Source organism: Lonchura striata, chromosome 14 (genome assembly GCF_050655825.1).
Source record: "Lonchura striata isolate lonStrDom1 chromosome 14, ASM5065582v1, whole genome shotgun sequence".
NCBI lineage: Eukaryota > Metazoa > Chordata > Aves > Passeriformes > Estrildidae > Lonchura > Lonchura striata.
The window spans coordinates 15653946-15669818 of NC_140716.1; the positions used below are offsets into that span (position 1 = coordinate 15653946).

General features: G+C 61.2%; 4 protein-coding genes and 1 non-coding gene across 11 annotated transcripts in view; 2 read left to right on the forward strand and 3 right to left on the reverse strand.

The window, feature by feature from the left end:
- The first annotated feature begins 101 nt into the window (after positions 1-101).
- WFIKKN1 (WAP, follistatin/kazal, immunoglobulin, kunitz and netrin domain containing 1) lies at positions 102-3558 on the forward strand. Its single transcript, XM_085592603.1, has 2 exons — positions 102-656; positions 1499-3558. Exons 1-2 carry the CDS (start codon positions 432-434, stop codon positions 2987-2989), a joined length of 1716 nt encoding a protein of 571 aa, XP_085448729.1. The 5' UTR covers positions 102-431; the 3' UTR covers positions 2990-3558.
- On the reverse strand, positions 3416-6467 carry METTL26 (methyltransferase like 26). Of its 3 annotated transcripts, XM_085592607.1 has the most exons (7): positions 6124-6467; positions 5595-5637; positions 4825-4987; positions 4670-4729; positions 4224-4291; positions 3939-4017; positions 3416-3872 (listed from the first exon to the last, which is right to left on the reverse strand). In XM_085592607.1, the coding sequence occupies exons 1-7, from the start codon at positions 6452-6454 to the stop codon at positions 3825-3827; spliced, it is 792 nt and encodes a 263-aa protein (XP_085448733.1). In that variant the 5' UTR covers positions 6455-6467; the 3' UTR covers positions 3416-3824. The 3 variants fall into 3 exon arrangements, with proteins under 3 accessions (XP_085448733.1, XP_085448734.1, XP_021385391.3); XM_085592608.1 differs by lacking the exon at positions 5595-5637 and having other exon boundaries at positions 4690-4729; positions 6124-6389; XM_021529716.3 differs by lacking the exon at positions 5595-5637 and having other exon boundaries at positions 6124-6362.
- Positions 6406-6476, reverse strand: TRNAG-CCC (transfer RNA glycine (anticodon CCC)). Its single transcript has one exon. It is a non-coding gene; the product is annotated as a tRNA-Gly (tRNA).
- Positions 6477-7916: 1440 nt separating this feature from the next.
- On the forward strand, positions 7917-11478 carry MCRIP2 (MAPK regulated corepressor interacting protein 2). The gene is made up of 5 exons (XM_021529713.3): positions 7917-8026; positions 8106-8187; positions 9791-9918; positions 10121-10222; positions 11033-11478. The coding sequence occupies exons 1-5, from the start codon at positions 7975-7977 to the stop codon at positions 11101-11103; spliced, it is 435 nt and encodes a 144-aa protein (XP_021385388.2). The 5' UTR covers positions 7917-7974; the 3' UTR covers positions 11104-11478.
- A 643-nt stretch (positions 11479-12121) lies between these two features.
- ABCA3 (ATP binding cassette subfamily A member 3) overlaps positions 12122-15873 on the reverse strand; it is a 31686-nt gene continuing 27934 nt past the window's right edge. For all 5 annotated transcript variants that reach the window (XM_021529649.4, XM_085592595.1, XM_085592596.1 and 2 more), the window contains exon 31: positions 12122-14656. In XM_021529649.4, coding sequence (XP_021385324.3) covers positions 14525-14656 — 132 coding nt within the window. In that variant the 3' untranslated portion in view covers positions 12122-14524. The remainder of the gene's footprint in view (positions 14657-15873) is intronic.

Below are 15873 nucleotides of genomic sequence, written 5' to 3' on the forward strand. Positions count from 1 at the left end.
TCCCCCCGTGTTTGCCCAGGGATCGCCGGGCTCGCCGGGGTTAGAGGCTGAGGTCAGCGCCTTTCCCATTCCAAACACCCAGAAACATCAGTGGGAAGGGAGGGGATTCAGATTACAACCTTCCCGTCCTCCCCTTCCACCCCACTCGCCCCGCTGGCCGTGCCGGGGATGGACTGAGCCCCGAGAGCCGCCCGCCACTGCCGCCGTGTCCCCGGCGCCCCGAGAGCCGAGCGGCGGCGATGGATGGAGGCGGCGGGCGGCATCGCCGGTGGTCCGGCGGGCGCCGGGTGTGCTGAAGGACAGAGGTTTGGTCCTCTCCTCCTACTCTTTGTCCCCCCGCCCGCCCGCCTTCTCCGTGATCCCGTCCGTCCTGAATGTGATTTCTCCCGAGCCCTCGCCAGTGAGCCAGGCCGCTGGTGCGGGGCGGCCCGATGGCTCCTCGCGGGACAGGCGGGCGCGGGGGCCGCGGCCAGCGTGCGGGGCGACAGCGGGTCCCCGCGGGCATCGCGCTGCTCCTGCCCGTGCTGGCGGCGGCGGCCGGGCTGAGCCTGCAGCCGGGCAGGATGCGGCACCTGGGCGTCTGCCCCAACCAGCTGAACCCCAACCTGTGGGTGGACGCCCAGAGCACCTGCGAGCGGGAGTGCCAGGCTGACCAGGTGAGCGAGGGGGCTGCGGGGGCGGCGGGCGGTAACAGGGTTTGGGGAGCATCCCCAGCACCCCGAAGGAGGTGATCTGGGGTGTGGGTCCTGTGCTGGGTGGCACAGCCGGTTCAGTTGTTTCAGAGCAACGAGCTCAGCCCTGCTGCAGCTTTGCCCCCTAAACCCCTCCGGTCTGCTGGGCTCTCCAGTCCCCCACAGGCAGAGAAACTGCTCGTTGCCTCCTCATGTCACCTTCTCAGACCGTGTCCCACGGTCAGAACACCCTCCTTGTGCACCCCCAGGATGCTTCCAGCTTGTCAAAAGGCTGGCTGGGATGAAGGGAATGGGTGTGCTGGGACACGGACCCCATCAGGCCGAGGACAGAATGGTCTCCCAACTTTTCCCTGAGGGCCCGAGCCCACCCACAGACCAGGCTGTCCATCCCAGAGAGCCCTGGCTCTGAGCTCCACTAGGCTGAGCAGAGGCAACCCCATCCCGGTTAGGGCTGTCCGAACCCCGAGGGGAGACTCCTTCACAATTCGTCTGTATGCGTTCTGTCTCCCCTTGGCCAGCAAAAGCTGAGAAGGGCAAGTTGCACTCTGCCGTGGGGAGAAGGGACCGTCACCACTGTGGTGCACCCCCAAACATCCTGGGGGTGCTGAGGGTGGGCTGGGGCCGGTGCAGATGTGCCGGGGAGGTCCGGCTCTTAGCCGGAGCCCAGCGATGCTGAAGGTGCACAGGGCTGTGCGGCGGACACCTGCCCGCCCGAAAGTCCCACAGAGGTGGGAACAGCACCCACAGCCCCAGCACAGCGGTGACCCCCACGTTCCCCCCGCAATCTCTTCTCCCTCCCCGACCAGGACTGTGAAGACTTTGAGAAGTGCTGCACCAACGTGTGTGGGCTGCGGAGCTGCGTGGCCGCGCGCTTTGCCGACGGCAGCGTTCCGGCGCTGGCGGTGGCGCCCGCCGCCTCCTGCGAGAGCTTCGTGTGCGCGCAGCAGGGCTCCGACTGCGACATCTGGGACGGGCAGCCCGTCTGCAAGTGCAAGGACCGCTGCGAGAAGGAGCCCAACTTCACCTGCGCCTCCGACGGCCTCACCTACTACAACAAGTGCTACATGGACGCCGAGGCGTGCCTGCGCGGCACCCGCCTCACCACCGTGCCCTGCAAGCACATCTTCACCTGGCCCGACACCAGCCCCGTGCCGCAGGAGACCACGGCGCGACCCACGCCGGGCGCCGGCCCCGAGGTGCCGGTGCCCCCCGCCCTCTACACCAACCCCTTCCACCAGTCCGTGCGCGCCGGCGGCACCGTCAGCTTCCGCTGCGACGTGAGCGGCCGCCCGCAGCCCGACATCACCTGGGAGAAGCAGAGCGAGCGGGAGGAGAACTTCATCATGCGGCCGGACCAGATGTACGGCAACGTGGTGGTCACCAACATCGGCCAGCTGGTCATCTACAACGCCCGCCACGAGGACGCCGGCATCTACACCTGCACGGCCCGGAACGCCGCCGGGCTGCTCCGCGCCGACTTCCCGCTGTCGGTGCTCAGGCGGGAGCCGGGGGGGACCCCGCGGACCGGCAGCCCCCAGCCCTTCCCCAGCGCCGAGTGCCTGAAGGAGCCGGACCGGCGGCGGTGCGAGGCCACGGAGGTGCGCTGGCATTTTGACGCCAAGCAGGGCTCCTGCCTGACCTTCCGCTACGGCGGCTGCGGGGCCAACAGGAACCACTTCGAGACGTACGAGGAGTGCCGAGCCGCCTGCCTGGGCAGCGCCCGCCCCACCTGCCTCCTGCCCATGGTGCAGGGGCCCTGCCAGAACTGGGAGCCGCGCTGGGCGTACAACCACCTGCTGAAGCAGTGCCACTCCTTCGTCTACGGCGGCTGCGAGGGCAACACCAATAACTTTGAGAGCAAGGAGACCTGCGAGGACGTGTGCCCCTTCCCCAAGAGCCTGCAGTGCAAGGCCTGCCGCCTGAAGAGCAAGATGGTGCTGAGCCTCTGCCGCAGCGACTTCGCCATCGTGGGGCGGCTCATGGAGATCGTGGAGGACCAGGACTCCGGCATAGCCCGCTTTGCTCTCGAGGACGTCCTCAAGGATGAGAAGATGGGCCTCAAGTTTTTCAACATCAAGTACCTGGAGGTGACCTTGACCGACATGGACTGGAGCTGCCCCTGCCCCAACATGACGGCGGAGGACGGGCCCCTGATCATCATGGGCGAGGTGCACGATGGAATGGCCACGCTGGACCCCAGCAGCTACGTCCGGGCGGCCAACGACAAACGGGTGAAGAAGATCTATGAGCTGATGGAGAAGAAAACCTGCGACCTCCTGAACCGCTTCCAGGACTAGGGGAGAGTGAGGATGTGCTGACTGGGGGGGAGCTGCAGACCCAGCACGGAGGGGGCAGCCCGAGGGAGCCCCTGCACCAGCGCTTGTGTCTAGAGGTTACCACTGTCATGTAGTTCCCCCAACCCCATGCTGAGCCCCAGACCAGCTCCCACCTCCACTGTAATTTATCTGCCGCATGTTCCCCCCACTGTGTGACCCCCCCCCAATTACTGTCCAGCAGCAATCGAGAACTGAGTTGGGTTGCAGAGGGGTGGGAGATCTGCTGGGACCACCCCACTCATAAAATCTTCCCACTTCACCAAAGCCTCTGGGCCCAGTGTAACACCCCGGGGTGCTGGACCTGGCCCTTTCATTGGTGCTGGAGGTGGAACTGGGGACACCCAACCCCAGTGTTTGTGCTGAAAACATCAGGGAGGTACTGGGGCATGGGGGGCAAAGCCACAGAGTTTATTGCGGAGGCAGCAGCACAATCCTGGGGAGGGGGGCAGGGGGAACACCACCAGCACAAGATCCTCCAAGGAAATGGAGCAAGGAGTCTCCCCCATGCCCACGGGTGTTGTGTCCCCCCACCCCACACACACCTGTGTCCCCCACAGCAGCTGTGCTGGCTCTTGTGGTCCAGGCTGGGGCACCCCACTGCAAAGGGAGCTCCAAGGGCACTAGGGGAGATGGACCCCCCCCTCCAGCCAAGTCAGCCCCAGCTGGGGTGAGTGGGGCTCTGTCCCATCACTGCTGTCCCCAGCCCCAGTGGCAGCCATGGTGGGACAGCGACACCGCAGGAGGCTTCAGTGGGGACAGCAGCGCTGGGAGGCGCTGGAAGCGCCGCCAGGGCAGGTCACAGCTTGCGGAAGATCAGGCTCTTGTTGTTGGCCGGCATGTCCACCTGGAAGCACAGAGCGGGCTCGGGGGTGCACACCGCACGGGCAGCCCCCCAGCGCCCATCACCTACCATCCTCTCCAGGCACAGCCCGTTGGCCTCAGCCAGCTCCTGCAGCAGCGCCGTGTCCCGCAGCCCCCAGGCGGGATTCCTGCGGGGAGGGAGGCGCGGGTCACCCCGGGGACACCCCGCCCCAAACCAGCCCCATCAACCAGGGGCACCCCCGGCTGGGGGGCTGCCCTCAGGCGTGGCTTATCTTGAAGGACCACGCTGGGAGGGAGCTTCCTGCGGCTGCAGGGGGGGACAGAGAGGACGGGATGGGCTCCCAGGAGCCTGAGCTCCCCAGCCCCCTCCTACCTCTGCCTCAGGCTGTGGTCGAAGTCCACGTTGCTCTGGGGGCTGATCCGGCCGTCCACGGCATAGGGCTGGTGGGACACAGCTGGAGCTGCAGGCAGGAGCCACCCTGTGCCTCCTCCTCCACCCCAGCTCCGGTTCCACGGACACTGCTGTGTCCCCACCAAGCACAGAAGCCAAGCGGGAAGAGACAGAGCCCCCAGGGAGTCCCGCCACGCACTGTGAGTCCTGTCACCCACTGCAGGCACCCCCAGACCCTGCTTTGGATGAGGTGAGGGAGGACAGGATCTGTCTCCTCCAAAACTGCTCTTTTCAGTTCTCAGAATGTGCCTGAAAAGGCAGAGACCCCCAGAAGCCAAGCCCCTGAGCTGCCCTCCCACCTGCCCCCCAGTATCCACTCTGGCACCCTGCACCCCCAGGATGCTCCTGCACCAGGATAGGTGACCCACCCCATAGGTGAAGAGCACACCTCCAGGCTTCAGCAGCACCCCAGCACCCTTGAACAGGCCCTGGGGAACGAGAGGCGGGGACCGGGTCAGGGGGCTGGGAACGCCCTGGGAGCCCCCTCGGCCTGGCAGGGGAAGGGGCTGTCAGGGCTGCTCACCTCGGTGCACCGCAGCTCTGCGATGTGCATCATGTTGATGCTCACGATGAGGTCGAGGGAGGCGGGCCGGGTGCCCCCCCAGGTCTCCCAGCCCTGGGACACGTCCAGCAGGATGGGGGGCAGCAGGTTGGGCAGCCCTGCGGCCTCCACGTAGGCAGCGATGCTGTGGGCACCAAACCCCGCCTCAGGCCCAGCCGGGTGCCCCGTGCCCCCCAGCAGGTGCTGCAGGCAGGGACAAAGCCCTGCGTGGGCTCTCAGAAGTGGAGGAACACCCACAAAGGGACGTGGGTGCAGCACAGCCTGGGGCTCCTTGCCCAGCCCTTTGCTTGCAGCTGCCAGATGGAGAACTGGGAGTGCCTGGATAACCAGCAGCATGTGGACACAGAGGCCCCAGGGCCAAACCTCCCCAGTTTTGGAGCACCGTCCCCTTGTGGGGCACCCCACGGGCACCACTGCACCAGCACCTCCTGATTTTGCTGTTATTTATGTCCTTTTTGGCACATTCACCACCTAGGTCTCAGCTCCTGCAGCCTCCCAGCCTGGAGATTATTTTTACCCAGGGTGGTGGGTGCTGCTGGGTGGGCAGCACCAAACTCCTCCTGGACAGGGGCTGGTACCAGCACCTCCCCACCAGGCTAATAATTTTTCTGCGGTGGAAAACTGAATTTTGGGAGTTTTCTGGGAAAAATAAAGCTGGGGAGCTGGGAAGCATGAATTGTTTGGGAGTTGGATATTGGGGATTTATTGAAGAAAATATAGTGAGTATTGACCTGGGGAGCCTGGGCTGGGCAGGACTTGAATATTGTGGTCTGCCTGGAAAAAAATAAAGCATCAAGCCAGAGAGTCTGGACTGTCCAAGGGGGTATTTGCTGGGAAAAAATAAACATTAAGCTCATCTGAGAGCAGGATATTGGGGTTTTCCTGGAAAGAATATAGCAGCAAGTGGGGGAGCCTGGGCTGCTGGAGAGTCGGTTATTGGGTTTTTCCTGAAAAAATAAAAGAATCGTGGAGCCTGGGCCCACTGCTGAGTAGGCCTTTACTGGGAAAAAATATGCATCCAGTTCATCCAAGAGCTGAATATCGGGGTTCTCCTGGAGGGAACAAAGCACTAAGCAGGAGAGCCCGGGCTGCAGGAGAGTCGGACGCTGGTGTTTTCCCAAAATCCCCGAAATAAAATAAATAAATAAATAAATAAAATGGGGAGCAGAGAGCGGGGGCCGCGGGTCCATGGTCCGTGGGAAGGGGTGCCGGTGGAGCCCCCGGGGTCCCCGTCCCCCCGGGACCCCCGGCCCCGCTCACCTGCGCAGCGCCCCGGGGTCGATGTCCGAGGGCTGCCAGCGCGCCTGCGGCAGCGCCCGGGCGAAGTGCGCGGCGTGGAGCCCCGCGCCCGCGCCCACCTCCAGCACCCGCAGCGCGCCCGCGCCGCTCCCCGCGCACTCCCGCAGCACCGCCAGGATCGGGCCCTTGTTGCGCTCCGCGGCCGCCGGGACCTGCATGGCCGGGCCGGCGGCGGAACTACAGCTCCCGGCCCGCCCCGCGCCGCGGGCGGAGCCCCCACGGCAGGGGAAGGAAAAAGAAAACTGCGCCGCCCGGGAATCGAACCCGGGTCGCAAGAATGGGAATCTTGCATGATACCACTACACCAGCGGCGCGGCCGGCAGCCGCCGCCTCCCGCCGCCCCTCGGAGCTGCCGCCCCCGCGGGACCCCGGCCCGGCCGCCGCCGCTCCGCCGCCACGCAGCGGCACCCCCGAAAGGGACAAAGCGAGGCTTTGCGCGGGCACCCCAGGAAAACGGAGGCGAGGGGGGACCCCCACCCGCCCTTTCCCGCGACAGCAGTCACCGGTGATGGAGGTCCGGAGGGATCCACCTAGAGCACAAGGATTAGGGGTTCAGGCCTTCCAAGCGTGGAAAAGGTCAGGGATGCGCCAACAGGCACTTAGAAACCCCGGGCAGGTCTGCGGGGAAACTGAGGCACAGCCGCCAGCACGTTACATGCCAGTAGTGACATCCCATGGGTCAGGGTTGTTTTTAGGCACAATAACAGGGCTGGGGGTGACAGCAGTGGATGCACACCCCCAAAACGTCTGCCCCTGCCTGGCACCCACCAGGGTCAGGCGCTGCTGGGCTTTTATGGGAGGTACCCTCTTACACGCCTCCCTCGCTGGCCGCTACCGGGGCAACGTGGCGGAAAGGCGAAGGTCACCCTCGTGTTTATCACACGATCTCTCCCCAAAACTCTGGGTGCTGTCGACAGCCACAGGGGCGGCCGGTGGACACTGCGGGGTGGCCGGGGTCCAGCTCGGGGTCGTGTCCTGGGTCTGCACCTCCTGCCACGTGCGGACACCTTGGCGGGACGTCCCCGCTCCAAAGGTTACGGCGCTGGCCGGGACGCGGCTGCCCGCCCCGGCTCCCTGCGCTGGTCATGGGACGTGCAGCTCGGGACTGTTCACGGCGCTGTCCCCGTGGGGGTGGCACCTCAGCCCCTGCCTCTGCGCCCCTTCACTTTTCCCTGCCTGGGTCCTTTGTCCGGGGTCCAGGAATGACACCTGTCTGTCCCCTGTGTGTGCCGTGGCTCCAGTGTCCTGTCTCCTGCATGTCCCCGTGCCGGTCCCCCCCGAGTTTCCCGTGACTCCCGTGTCCTCTGCGCGTCTGTGCCATCTTGTGTCCCACGTGCCTGCTTGTGCCCTTTCCCCTACTTGAGCCCCGCACGGTCCAATGTCCCTTGTGTGCATTCTGTGCGTCCTGTGCGAGTCCCACATGTCCCCTCTGTGTCCCATGGAAGTCCCCATATGCGCCCTGCTTGTCTCCAGTGCATGTTCCTTCATCCTGCGTGTCCCCATTAATCCCCACGCGCGCCCCCGATGTGTCCCCGACGTGTCCCCACAACCCAGGCACGTCCCTTACGCAGCACACATGTCGCGTGTGTCCCTGCACGCCTCCCGCGTGTCCCCACGGCCTGTCCCGCGCGTGTCCCCCGCGGCCCCGAGCGGCCGCGCGCTGTCGCCGCGTCCCACCGCTTCCCCCGCGTTCCCTTTAACTCAAGCGGGGGCGTGCCCGGAGGTTGGCTCGGCGAAGCCCGCTGACGCCCGGTGAGGGACACCTGAGGCACTCGGGCAGGGGCGGCAGGGCCGTGGGCCGGGGCCCGCAGGATGTACACGCTGACGCGCGGCCCCAGCAAGCTCGCCACGCAGCGCCGCACAGGTACCGGGGGGCGCGGGGCCGGGGCCGCGGGGGCTCGCTGCCACCCTCGCCGCCCCCTGACGCCCCGCGCTCCCCGCAGGTCCCACGCAGCAGGCGGTGGACAGCAGCAAACTGGGCGAGCTGCGGGGCCGGCCGCAGCCCGGCCCGTGGCCCCCCGCCAGGTGAGCCCCGCTTGACCTTGGGACGGGGACCGGCGCTGGGGCGGCCGCGCCGCTTGACCTTGGGAAGGGGAAGGGGAACGGGACGGCTGGGCCGCCTGGCAGGACGCGGGAGGGGACGCGGGCTCTCCGCTCGGTGCCGCTCGCCCCGGGGGTCTCAGCGCTGCTTGTGCCCGCACGCGTCCCGCGGAGCTCTGTGCACGCGTGCCGGGGCAGCCCCGCGTCCAGGACACACCGGAGCGCCGGTCCCCCTCCTTCCCACGGGCCGTACCCAAAAATCTCGGGGAGTGGGCCCAGGGGGTCACGCCAAGGAGGCGGCGCGGCGGGGTCCCGGTGCGGGGCAGAGGCGGAGCCGCTGGCGCAACCCCCACCCGCCGCCGGCCCCGATTGCACAAACCGGGCGGCGGGGCCAGCGCCGGGCCCGCCCGCTTGGCCGCGCCGCGCACCCACGGGGGCCGCGGAGCCCACGCGGAGCTGGCGATCCCCTCTGCCCCAAAAGCAAGGGCGACACTTGCTGGGTGAATTTGTGTCCCGCAGCAATACCTGGAGCTGCTGGCTGGGTGCTGTGGGGTATTCCAGTGGCTGGGGGGTGGTGATGGGACCCCTAAGGAGACTCTTTCCAAACTTGAGGGCTGGAGTCACAGCACACCCAGACAGGATAGTGGGACCCCGCTGTTTCTGCACCTCCTCTCCAGCTCCAAGAAGTGGATGGATGAGCCTCCCCCGCCAAGTCCCTCTGCTTTCCAGGATCTCTGGAATTCACTGGAGTGGCTTCTGCCATGCTTGCCCTCCTCCTGTCTGCCCAGTGCCCCTGGATGTGGGGGCTACAATGTCACTGCTCTCCCCAGCCCCTGCCTGCAGATCTGCAGGAGCTGCCTGCTCCCAGTCTCTCCTGCCCTCCAAACCCACTCCTAGGGCCTCTTAGACTTTGTCCCATGAGGAACGTGGCTGTTGCAGACGTGTCCTGCCCTGGAGCTGGGCAGAAAAGCCAAAATACTGGAGTTTTGCACTGAACATGCTCCCAAGTCTCATCCCAAGTTTTTCCTTTAGCTCTGGTGGGGGTTGCTGCATCCAGGCAGGGAGTGGTTGAAGTGCCCCTCAGCAGAGGGCATCCCAGCTCTGAGGAAGCCTGACCTGCTCGTACTTTTCAGAATGTAACATCCCAGTCCTGGGGCGCCTTGTGTGCCCCATGCTGGGGCCAGAGCTGTTCCAGTGAACCTGAGTGCTTGATCTGCAGAAGATGGCACATCCCCTGTCCAGTACCTGACTGGATTTCACTTCCATTTCCTCATGTTCCTGCAATTTTAGTGGCAGATTCTTTATCTTAGGGACTGCACTTGGTGCTAGATGGCAGGATGGGTGGGAGATGGGCAGCTGGTGCTTTTCCCCAGGGAGCTCCCCTTGCACCCCTCTTGTGTCAGAATCCCCTGCCCCTGGGGGCTGGGTCCCTTTCCATCCCAGTCCTTGAGGACAAGGCTGGGTGACCACAGCTGTGGGTGAGTGTGTGCACCGTGGGGGAGCCCAGGACACCTGAGCCACCCCAGTTCTTGCTGGGGTGCGCAGAGCTGCCTGTGCCCTCATCCCCCTTTGCTTCCCTCCTCCACAGTCCAGTGCAGAAACTCGTCTTCAACAGAGTGAACGGCAAGAGACCCCCCCTGCTGCTGCAGCAGATCTCAGCCCCTGAAGAATGCTACACCCTGGCCCACGAGGAGAATGTCCGCTTTGTCTATGAAGGTGAGGGCAGAGGGTCCCTGGGGCAGCACCCAGGGGAGCTGGAGCAGATGGAGTCCCTCCATGCCGGGGACATCGGTGGCAGGCATGGAGTCCCCGGCCTGGGGGCTTGCCCTCCTTTGCTCCACCTCCTGCTCCTGTCCCACAGCCCCCCACACTGGGGACCCCCATCCCAAACCCATGCAGCGCTTGTTCCTCTCCCCAGCCTGGCAGCAGGTAGAGCAGCAGCTGGACGGCAGCCGGAGCGGGGAGAGCGCCTGCGGCCCCGTGCAGTATGTGGAGAAAACCCCCAACCCCGGACTCAAAAGTAAGTGGGCAGTGGTTGTGGCACTTTGGGGTGCATCAGGCTCGGGGTGCAGTGAGTGGCTGTGGGCTCAGTCTGCATCTGAACAGAGCTGTGGTGGAAGGACAAGGAGGATTCCAGTGCTGGACGTGCCAGAGGGGCTGGTTGGGTCACTCTGGGGGTGCTGGGGGGAGACAGCTGGCCCCAGGCACTGTGGTGGGGATGTTGCACTGCGTCCCTTGGATGTTCCACTCTGTTGCTGACTCCTCTGGCATTCAGGCCTTCTCCTGCCACCAAGGGGCTCAGGATCATGCTGGAGAGAAAGGAGGCACCTGTGGAACCCACTTCTCCTGGGGCCAGCAGGAACAATTGGGCATGGGGACAACACTTGTCTGGTGGCACCCGGAGTCAGCAGCCTGCAGGTTCTTGCAGCAGCTGAGAACTCCCCAAGGAAGAGAATGTTCCTGTACACCCAGTCTGGCCTTTTGGGGACATGGCACAGAGGTGGAGGAGGCTTGGGGGTGTCATTAGATTGGATATCAGGGAAAGGTTCTTCCCCCAGAGGGTGCTGGGCACTGAACAGGCACCCCAGGGAATGGGCACAGCCCCAAGGCTGCCAGAGCTCCAGGAGTGTTTAGACAAAGATGTCAGGCCCAGGGTGGGATTGTTGGGGTGTCTGTGCATGGCCAGGAGCTGGACTGGAGGATCCCTGTGTCCCTTCCAGCTCAGGAAATTCTGTGATTCTGTGGTCATTTTTTCTGGGGTTTGGAAGAGGGCACCCAGAGCTCTGCTCCTGCTCCAGCTATTCCCCTCTCTCCCTCCCTTCTTTTTCAGACTTTGTTCCCATCGACCTGGAGGAGTGGTGGGCGCAGCAATTTCTGGCCAAAATCGAGAACGGCTCATAAAAGGGAAGAAAAGGTTGCGTTTGGTTTCTTTAGAAGAGAAACAAAGCTGCGAGCAGCTGGTGACAGCCCAGCATCGGTGGTGTTCTTGAACCACGTTTTTAAAAGATGCCCAAAGTGGAGTGAGCCAGCCCAGAGGGACCGGACCACAGCCATGCCCGGCCACGCGCCCTCCCCGTGCCCCGCAGAGGAGCAGCGTGCAGCCCCAGCCAGGATTCCTTAAGTGCCAGTTCTCGGACTGCTGCAGCTCCTGCAGCCTCCAGCTCCAGGGACACTGCAGTGCCACGCTGGGGACAAGGGAGCGGCTCCCCCCTGCAGCACGGGGAGCACGGGGGGAGCTGCAGCAGGACCGCCCGACAATAAAGCGCTGAAACTGCCCGTGGAGCTGCGCTCGTGGCATGGGGAGGAGGGGGAGCAGGGGCTGCAGCATCGTGTCCTGGAGGGGATGCGCCCGGCTGACCCGTGGCTCACTGGGAACCTGGCTTCTCTGGATTCACGGGGTTGGAACTCCTCTTCCTTGCAGCTGCACCAATTCTGCCTCATGTCCTGGGGCTCAGCCAGGGGCTGGTGCTGCCTTAGGTGATGTTTGGGATTGGCTGGGGGGGCATTTGGGCATCTGCAACGGGGGCTGAGCACTCTGGCTGTGCTCCAGAGCTGGGCTGCAGCATGTAGGTGGGCAAAGCTGCAGGAATGGGAGTGCCAGGACCAGCTGCCCCCTGCCATGGAGGCCAAAAGGCATCTTGAGTACCGGGCTCGAGGTCTCCTCCTCACCTGTGGTTGTATGGGAGAGCTGAGAGAGGACAGTTGTGGCTGCCTGAGGTAAAAAGAATGGGGACCCCAACTTCTGCTTCTACAAAAAAAACTCCTCAGCTGCTGGGCTTTTCCAAGTCAGACTGAGCTTTTCTAGTTCTGGTTTTGTAGGACACCCCTCTACCCCCATGTCTTTCTGCCCAAGCAGAGAGCAGGAGGTCAGCACAGGCTGAATAGAGTCTGAATCCAAAGGAGGCCAGGAAACACCCGCTGGAAAAAAAAATCATCTTTATTATTCCTATGATGGGAACAAAAACCACACTGCAGCCAGTGGGGAGTAGAAGCTGCCCAGGAGCAGTGTTGCTTCTCCCAGCTGGGAGGCCAGAGAGTGTCAGCAGCAGCCCCTGGCACCTGCCCACAGAGCACTCCTGGTCCTGCTGCCTGCCCCGGGTTGGCACACCTGGCACTGCAGCTGTGACTGAAATCAGGAGCAGCACCATGCACAGCCTGCAGTGCCTGCCCCTACAGCCCCCCGGGACAGGGAAATGCTGCTTCCACAGCACTTCCTTCATTTAGGCCAGGGTGGCCCCAGAGTGATGGAGGGCTGGGGCCATGGACTCTCCCACCAGCTCTGCCCTGGCATCATGGGCAGTGTGGGGGTTACGCTGCCTCTGTGTCCCCACCCAGCACCAAGCCTTGCAGGGGGCACCAGAGCCAACAGCACATGGACTGTTGCTGCTGTGCTCAGGGCACTGCCAGCCTGTGGCACTTTTGCATCTCACCCCCTGAAACCTCCATGTTCCCACTGTTTCTCATCGCAGGACAAGCCTGTGAGGATCTACTACATCTTGCTGTACTTCTCTTTCCAGAAAACAGTAACTGGGAGTTGCAGCACTTCACCGTCCCAGCAAAAAGCATCTTCCCTTTTTCTTCCCTTCCTGGGAAAGTTGCTGGTGCTGGGATTACTACCTGCATGGCGCCCTGGCAGTGGGTGGCTCTGCTGCCCACCAGGATGCTCCCAGGGTGCAATCCCTCCCTGCCAGCAACTCCAAAGTGTCTAAGCTGGCTGCTGACTAATAAAAACACACACCTTTAAGATCTGGGGGAATTCTTAGTAACATGATGCACCATTGATCTGAACAACATTAAGCAAAGGGAAGAAATGGAACAGGAATAAATGGTCAGTCACAAGGAAAAAAATGAAAACCCAACCCAAAAATATAACCAAACCCCTGACAATGCAATCACTGGGAGGGAATCAGCCCCCCTTGCTATAAATATTAATTATGTGCAATTGTGTGTAGTACTATAGTGCAAATAGCTCTGCATTGATCATGGGGCAGCTTCCAAGGGGCTGCCCCAGGTGACACAGGGACTAATTAAGGACAGACAAGAATCAACACAGATTTCCAACAAACAAACAAAAAAACCCCAACCCAGTCACTGGGAAACTCCAAGGAGATGCCTCCTCCAGCTGGGCCCAGGCAAGACTGGGCAATGCTGGTGACCAGCAGCATCCTGGAGCCAGGCAGGGGCAGGCCAGGGCCTTTGCTCCCTGCCTGCTGCTGGCACAGCCTGGTCAGGGGCAGAGGGGATGAGGAGGGGGATGCAGGACAGATATGGTCAGGTTGGAGCTGTGTGGGGTGTAAAAGGTGAGCTCTGCAGGACACGGGCACAGCGAGGGCGTCGCTGGCTTCAAACTGGTCCTGTGGCTGCACTGCACAGTGTGGGGTGATGCTGCTGGCAGAACCCCTGCATGGGCACAACACTGAGGCCAGCAGCATCCTTGTGACACCCTGTGACACTTCATATCCGTCCTACAGAGCGCAGCCAAGACCCTGCAGCACCCCTCACTCAACCCACAGTGTCCCCTGGGACCTTGTGGCACCTCTCACCCGTCCCTGGGCGCCCCTCACTGCCTCCAGCTCTGGCTCCCCAGCCATGCCCATCACGTGCTGTTCCTGGGGCTGAGTTCTGGCATTGCTCTATTGCTACCTCTCACCCAGTGCCAGCTCCTGGCACCACAGCTGCTCCCTTTGCACAGCTGGGGCCAGAGCCAGCTCCTCAGGCCAGGCTTGGCAAGCAGACAGTTTTCCCAAGCCCTTAAAGGAGACAGGGCCTCCTCTTTCCCATGCCAGACAGGAGCTGAGCCATCTCCCCCTGGCTGGACACAGAGTGCTCCCAGGGGCAATCCCAGCACATCCTGCTGCCCCAAGGAGGGTTTGGATCTGAGCTATGTGACAGCCTCCTGCTAAAACCACGAGCAACCACCAACCAACACAGAGATGTGGGTGAGGAGCACGGGGCAGCGTCCCGCGGGTGTGAGCGATGGGCAGGGAAGAGCAGAGCAGAGGGGATCCCTCTCCTCCTCTGCCAACCCGAGTCCAACACCCCTCTCCACCCATCCAAGCTCTCCAGGCTTTTTTGGGTGGAATTTTTTTGCTGTATGGATGGAAGAAGGCTGGAGAGTGGCAGTGTCACATGCACACACACACACACACACTCACACACACCCAGAGCCGGTGGCAGCGGCAGGAGCGCTGCCATCCTCGCACCCCTCGGTGGGAAGTTTTACGTTTCTACAGTATTGAAGACACGCCAATATATAAATTACTGTCTCTATATATACTATGTATAGGCTGAGGGGCAGTCCGTGACGAAGGGCACCGGGGGCTCATTTCCCTCTGTCCTCTGTGTAGTGCTGGAAGCGGGTGAAGCTCATGAAGACCTGCTCCAGGGAGATCTGGCTCACGGAGTAGTCCTCCAAGCGATACTTCTCTTTGGCTTTCTCCAGGGCCCCAAAGACCTGCAAGGGAAGGAAGGCAGGGACACGAGGCAGCATGGCTCGGCGGGAGGAGACTCCCAGGGCCACAGGGGGAGCTCCAGGCTCTGACAGGGAACACCATGCTGTGATAGGGAACCTCCAGGGGGTGGCAGGGAAAGCAGAGAAAGCTTTTTTCTCCAGGGAGACACAGGAAAATGACACCTTCCCCGGCAGGAGAGTGAGGGGAAGCCAGGAGTATCTGACACCATTTAAAAACATATGCTATGGATATGATTGTTTTACACATTTATATGTGATAAATGCATATATATATATAAATACATACATATATATATGACTATATATGTATTTTATATATATATACACACACACATATCTGGGCTTGAATTCCTGCCCGAGGTTTCTGCTAACACATTATATATACAAAATATTTATATAATATAGAAATAACATTTATAATACTATAAACACTATACATAATCATTTGTATCTAGCATACACATCATTTTTATATTGAGCTACATATAATATACATATTTATAAACTCACTCTAGTTTTTATATAATTCTATACATAGTTTTATTATAATCTCTATACTCTATATATATACTATATACTCTCTCTATACTCTCTATATATATTCTATATACTACTTGATATAAAGAGTATATACTCCAGAGTATATAATCTGTATAGAGTATTACCAATACCACATACACTGTCAAGTATATATTATATACTGTATATTTACAATATACAGTATATGATATACACTACATCCAGTGCATGTAATGTACAGATATATAAATATATATATATATATATATACACTCAGATACCGCATATAAGAACTATGTGTACACTATGAATATCTCTATAGTATACATGTATTTACATATAGATAATGTACATGTAGACAGTATATACAGAGAGATATACTAGGTATACTCTATACATAACTCTGTATACTGTATGCAGAGGGTTACATACTGTATCTATACTGTGGGTTTTTATGGATTGGCGTCCCTGAGCTAGGATCCCTCTGGATCAGTGGCTGGGGAAAGCCACCACCCACAGCCCGGTGGGACCACATGGTGCCTATGTGGCACCATCTGAAGCCACTGCCAAGGGGTTCCTGGAGCTGAGGGGCAGGAGCAGGGAGGTGCCAGCACAGGGAAGTCATGCCCAGCCATGCCACATTCCCACAGTGTAATGCAGCATGGGGAGGATGCACCATT

Excerpts from the sequence above, each read along its gene's own strand:
- WFIKKN1 (XM_085592603.1), top strand. The coding sequence starts at position 432 with ATGGCTCCTCGCGGGACAGGCGGGCGCGGGGGCCGCGGCCAGCGTGCG. Across the intron at positions 657-1,498 it reads GGGAGTGCCAGGCTGACCAG|GACTGTGAAGACTTTGAGAA; the intron begins GTGAGCGAGGGG and ends CTCCCCGACCAG.
- METTL26 (XM_085592607.1), bottom strand. The coding sequence starts at position 6,454 with ATGCAAGATTCCCATTCTTGCGACCCGGGTTCGATTCCCGGGCGGCGC. Across the intron at positions 4,988-5,594 it reads GCCCAGCCCAGGCTCCCCAG|CATCGCTGCCTACGTGGAGG; the intron begins GTCAATACTCAC and ends TGGTGCCCACAG. Across the intron at positions 4,292-4,669 it reads GTGTGCTCTTCACCTATGGG|CCCTATGCCGTGGACGGCCG; the intron begins GTGGGTCACCTA and ends GTGTCCCACCAG.
- MCRIP2 (XM_021529713.3), top strand. The coding sequence starts at position 7,975 with ATGTACACGCTGACGCGCGGCCCCAGCAAGCTCGCCACGCAGCGCCGC. Across the intron at positions 8,027-8,105 it reads CGCCACGCAGCGCCGCACAG|GTCCCACGCAGCAGGCGGTG; the intron begins GTACCGGGGGGC and ends CGCTCCCCGCAG. Across the intron at positions 9,919-10,120 it reads TGTCCGCTTTGTCTATGAAG|CCTGGCAGCAGGTAGAGCAG; the intron begins GTGAGGGCAGAG and ends TCCTCTCCCCAG.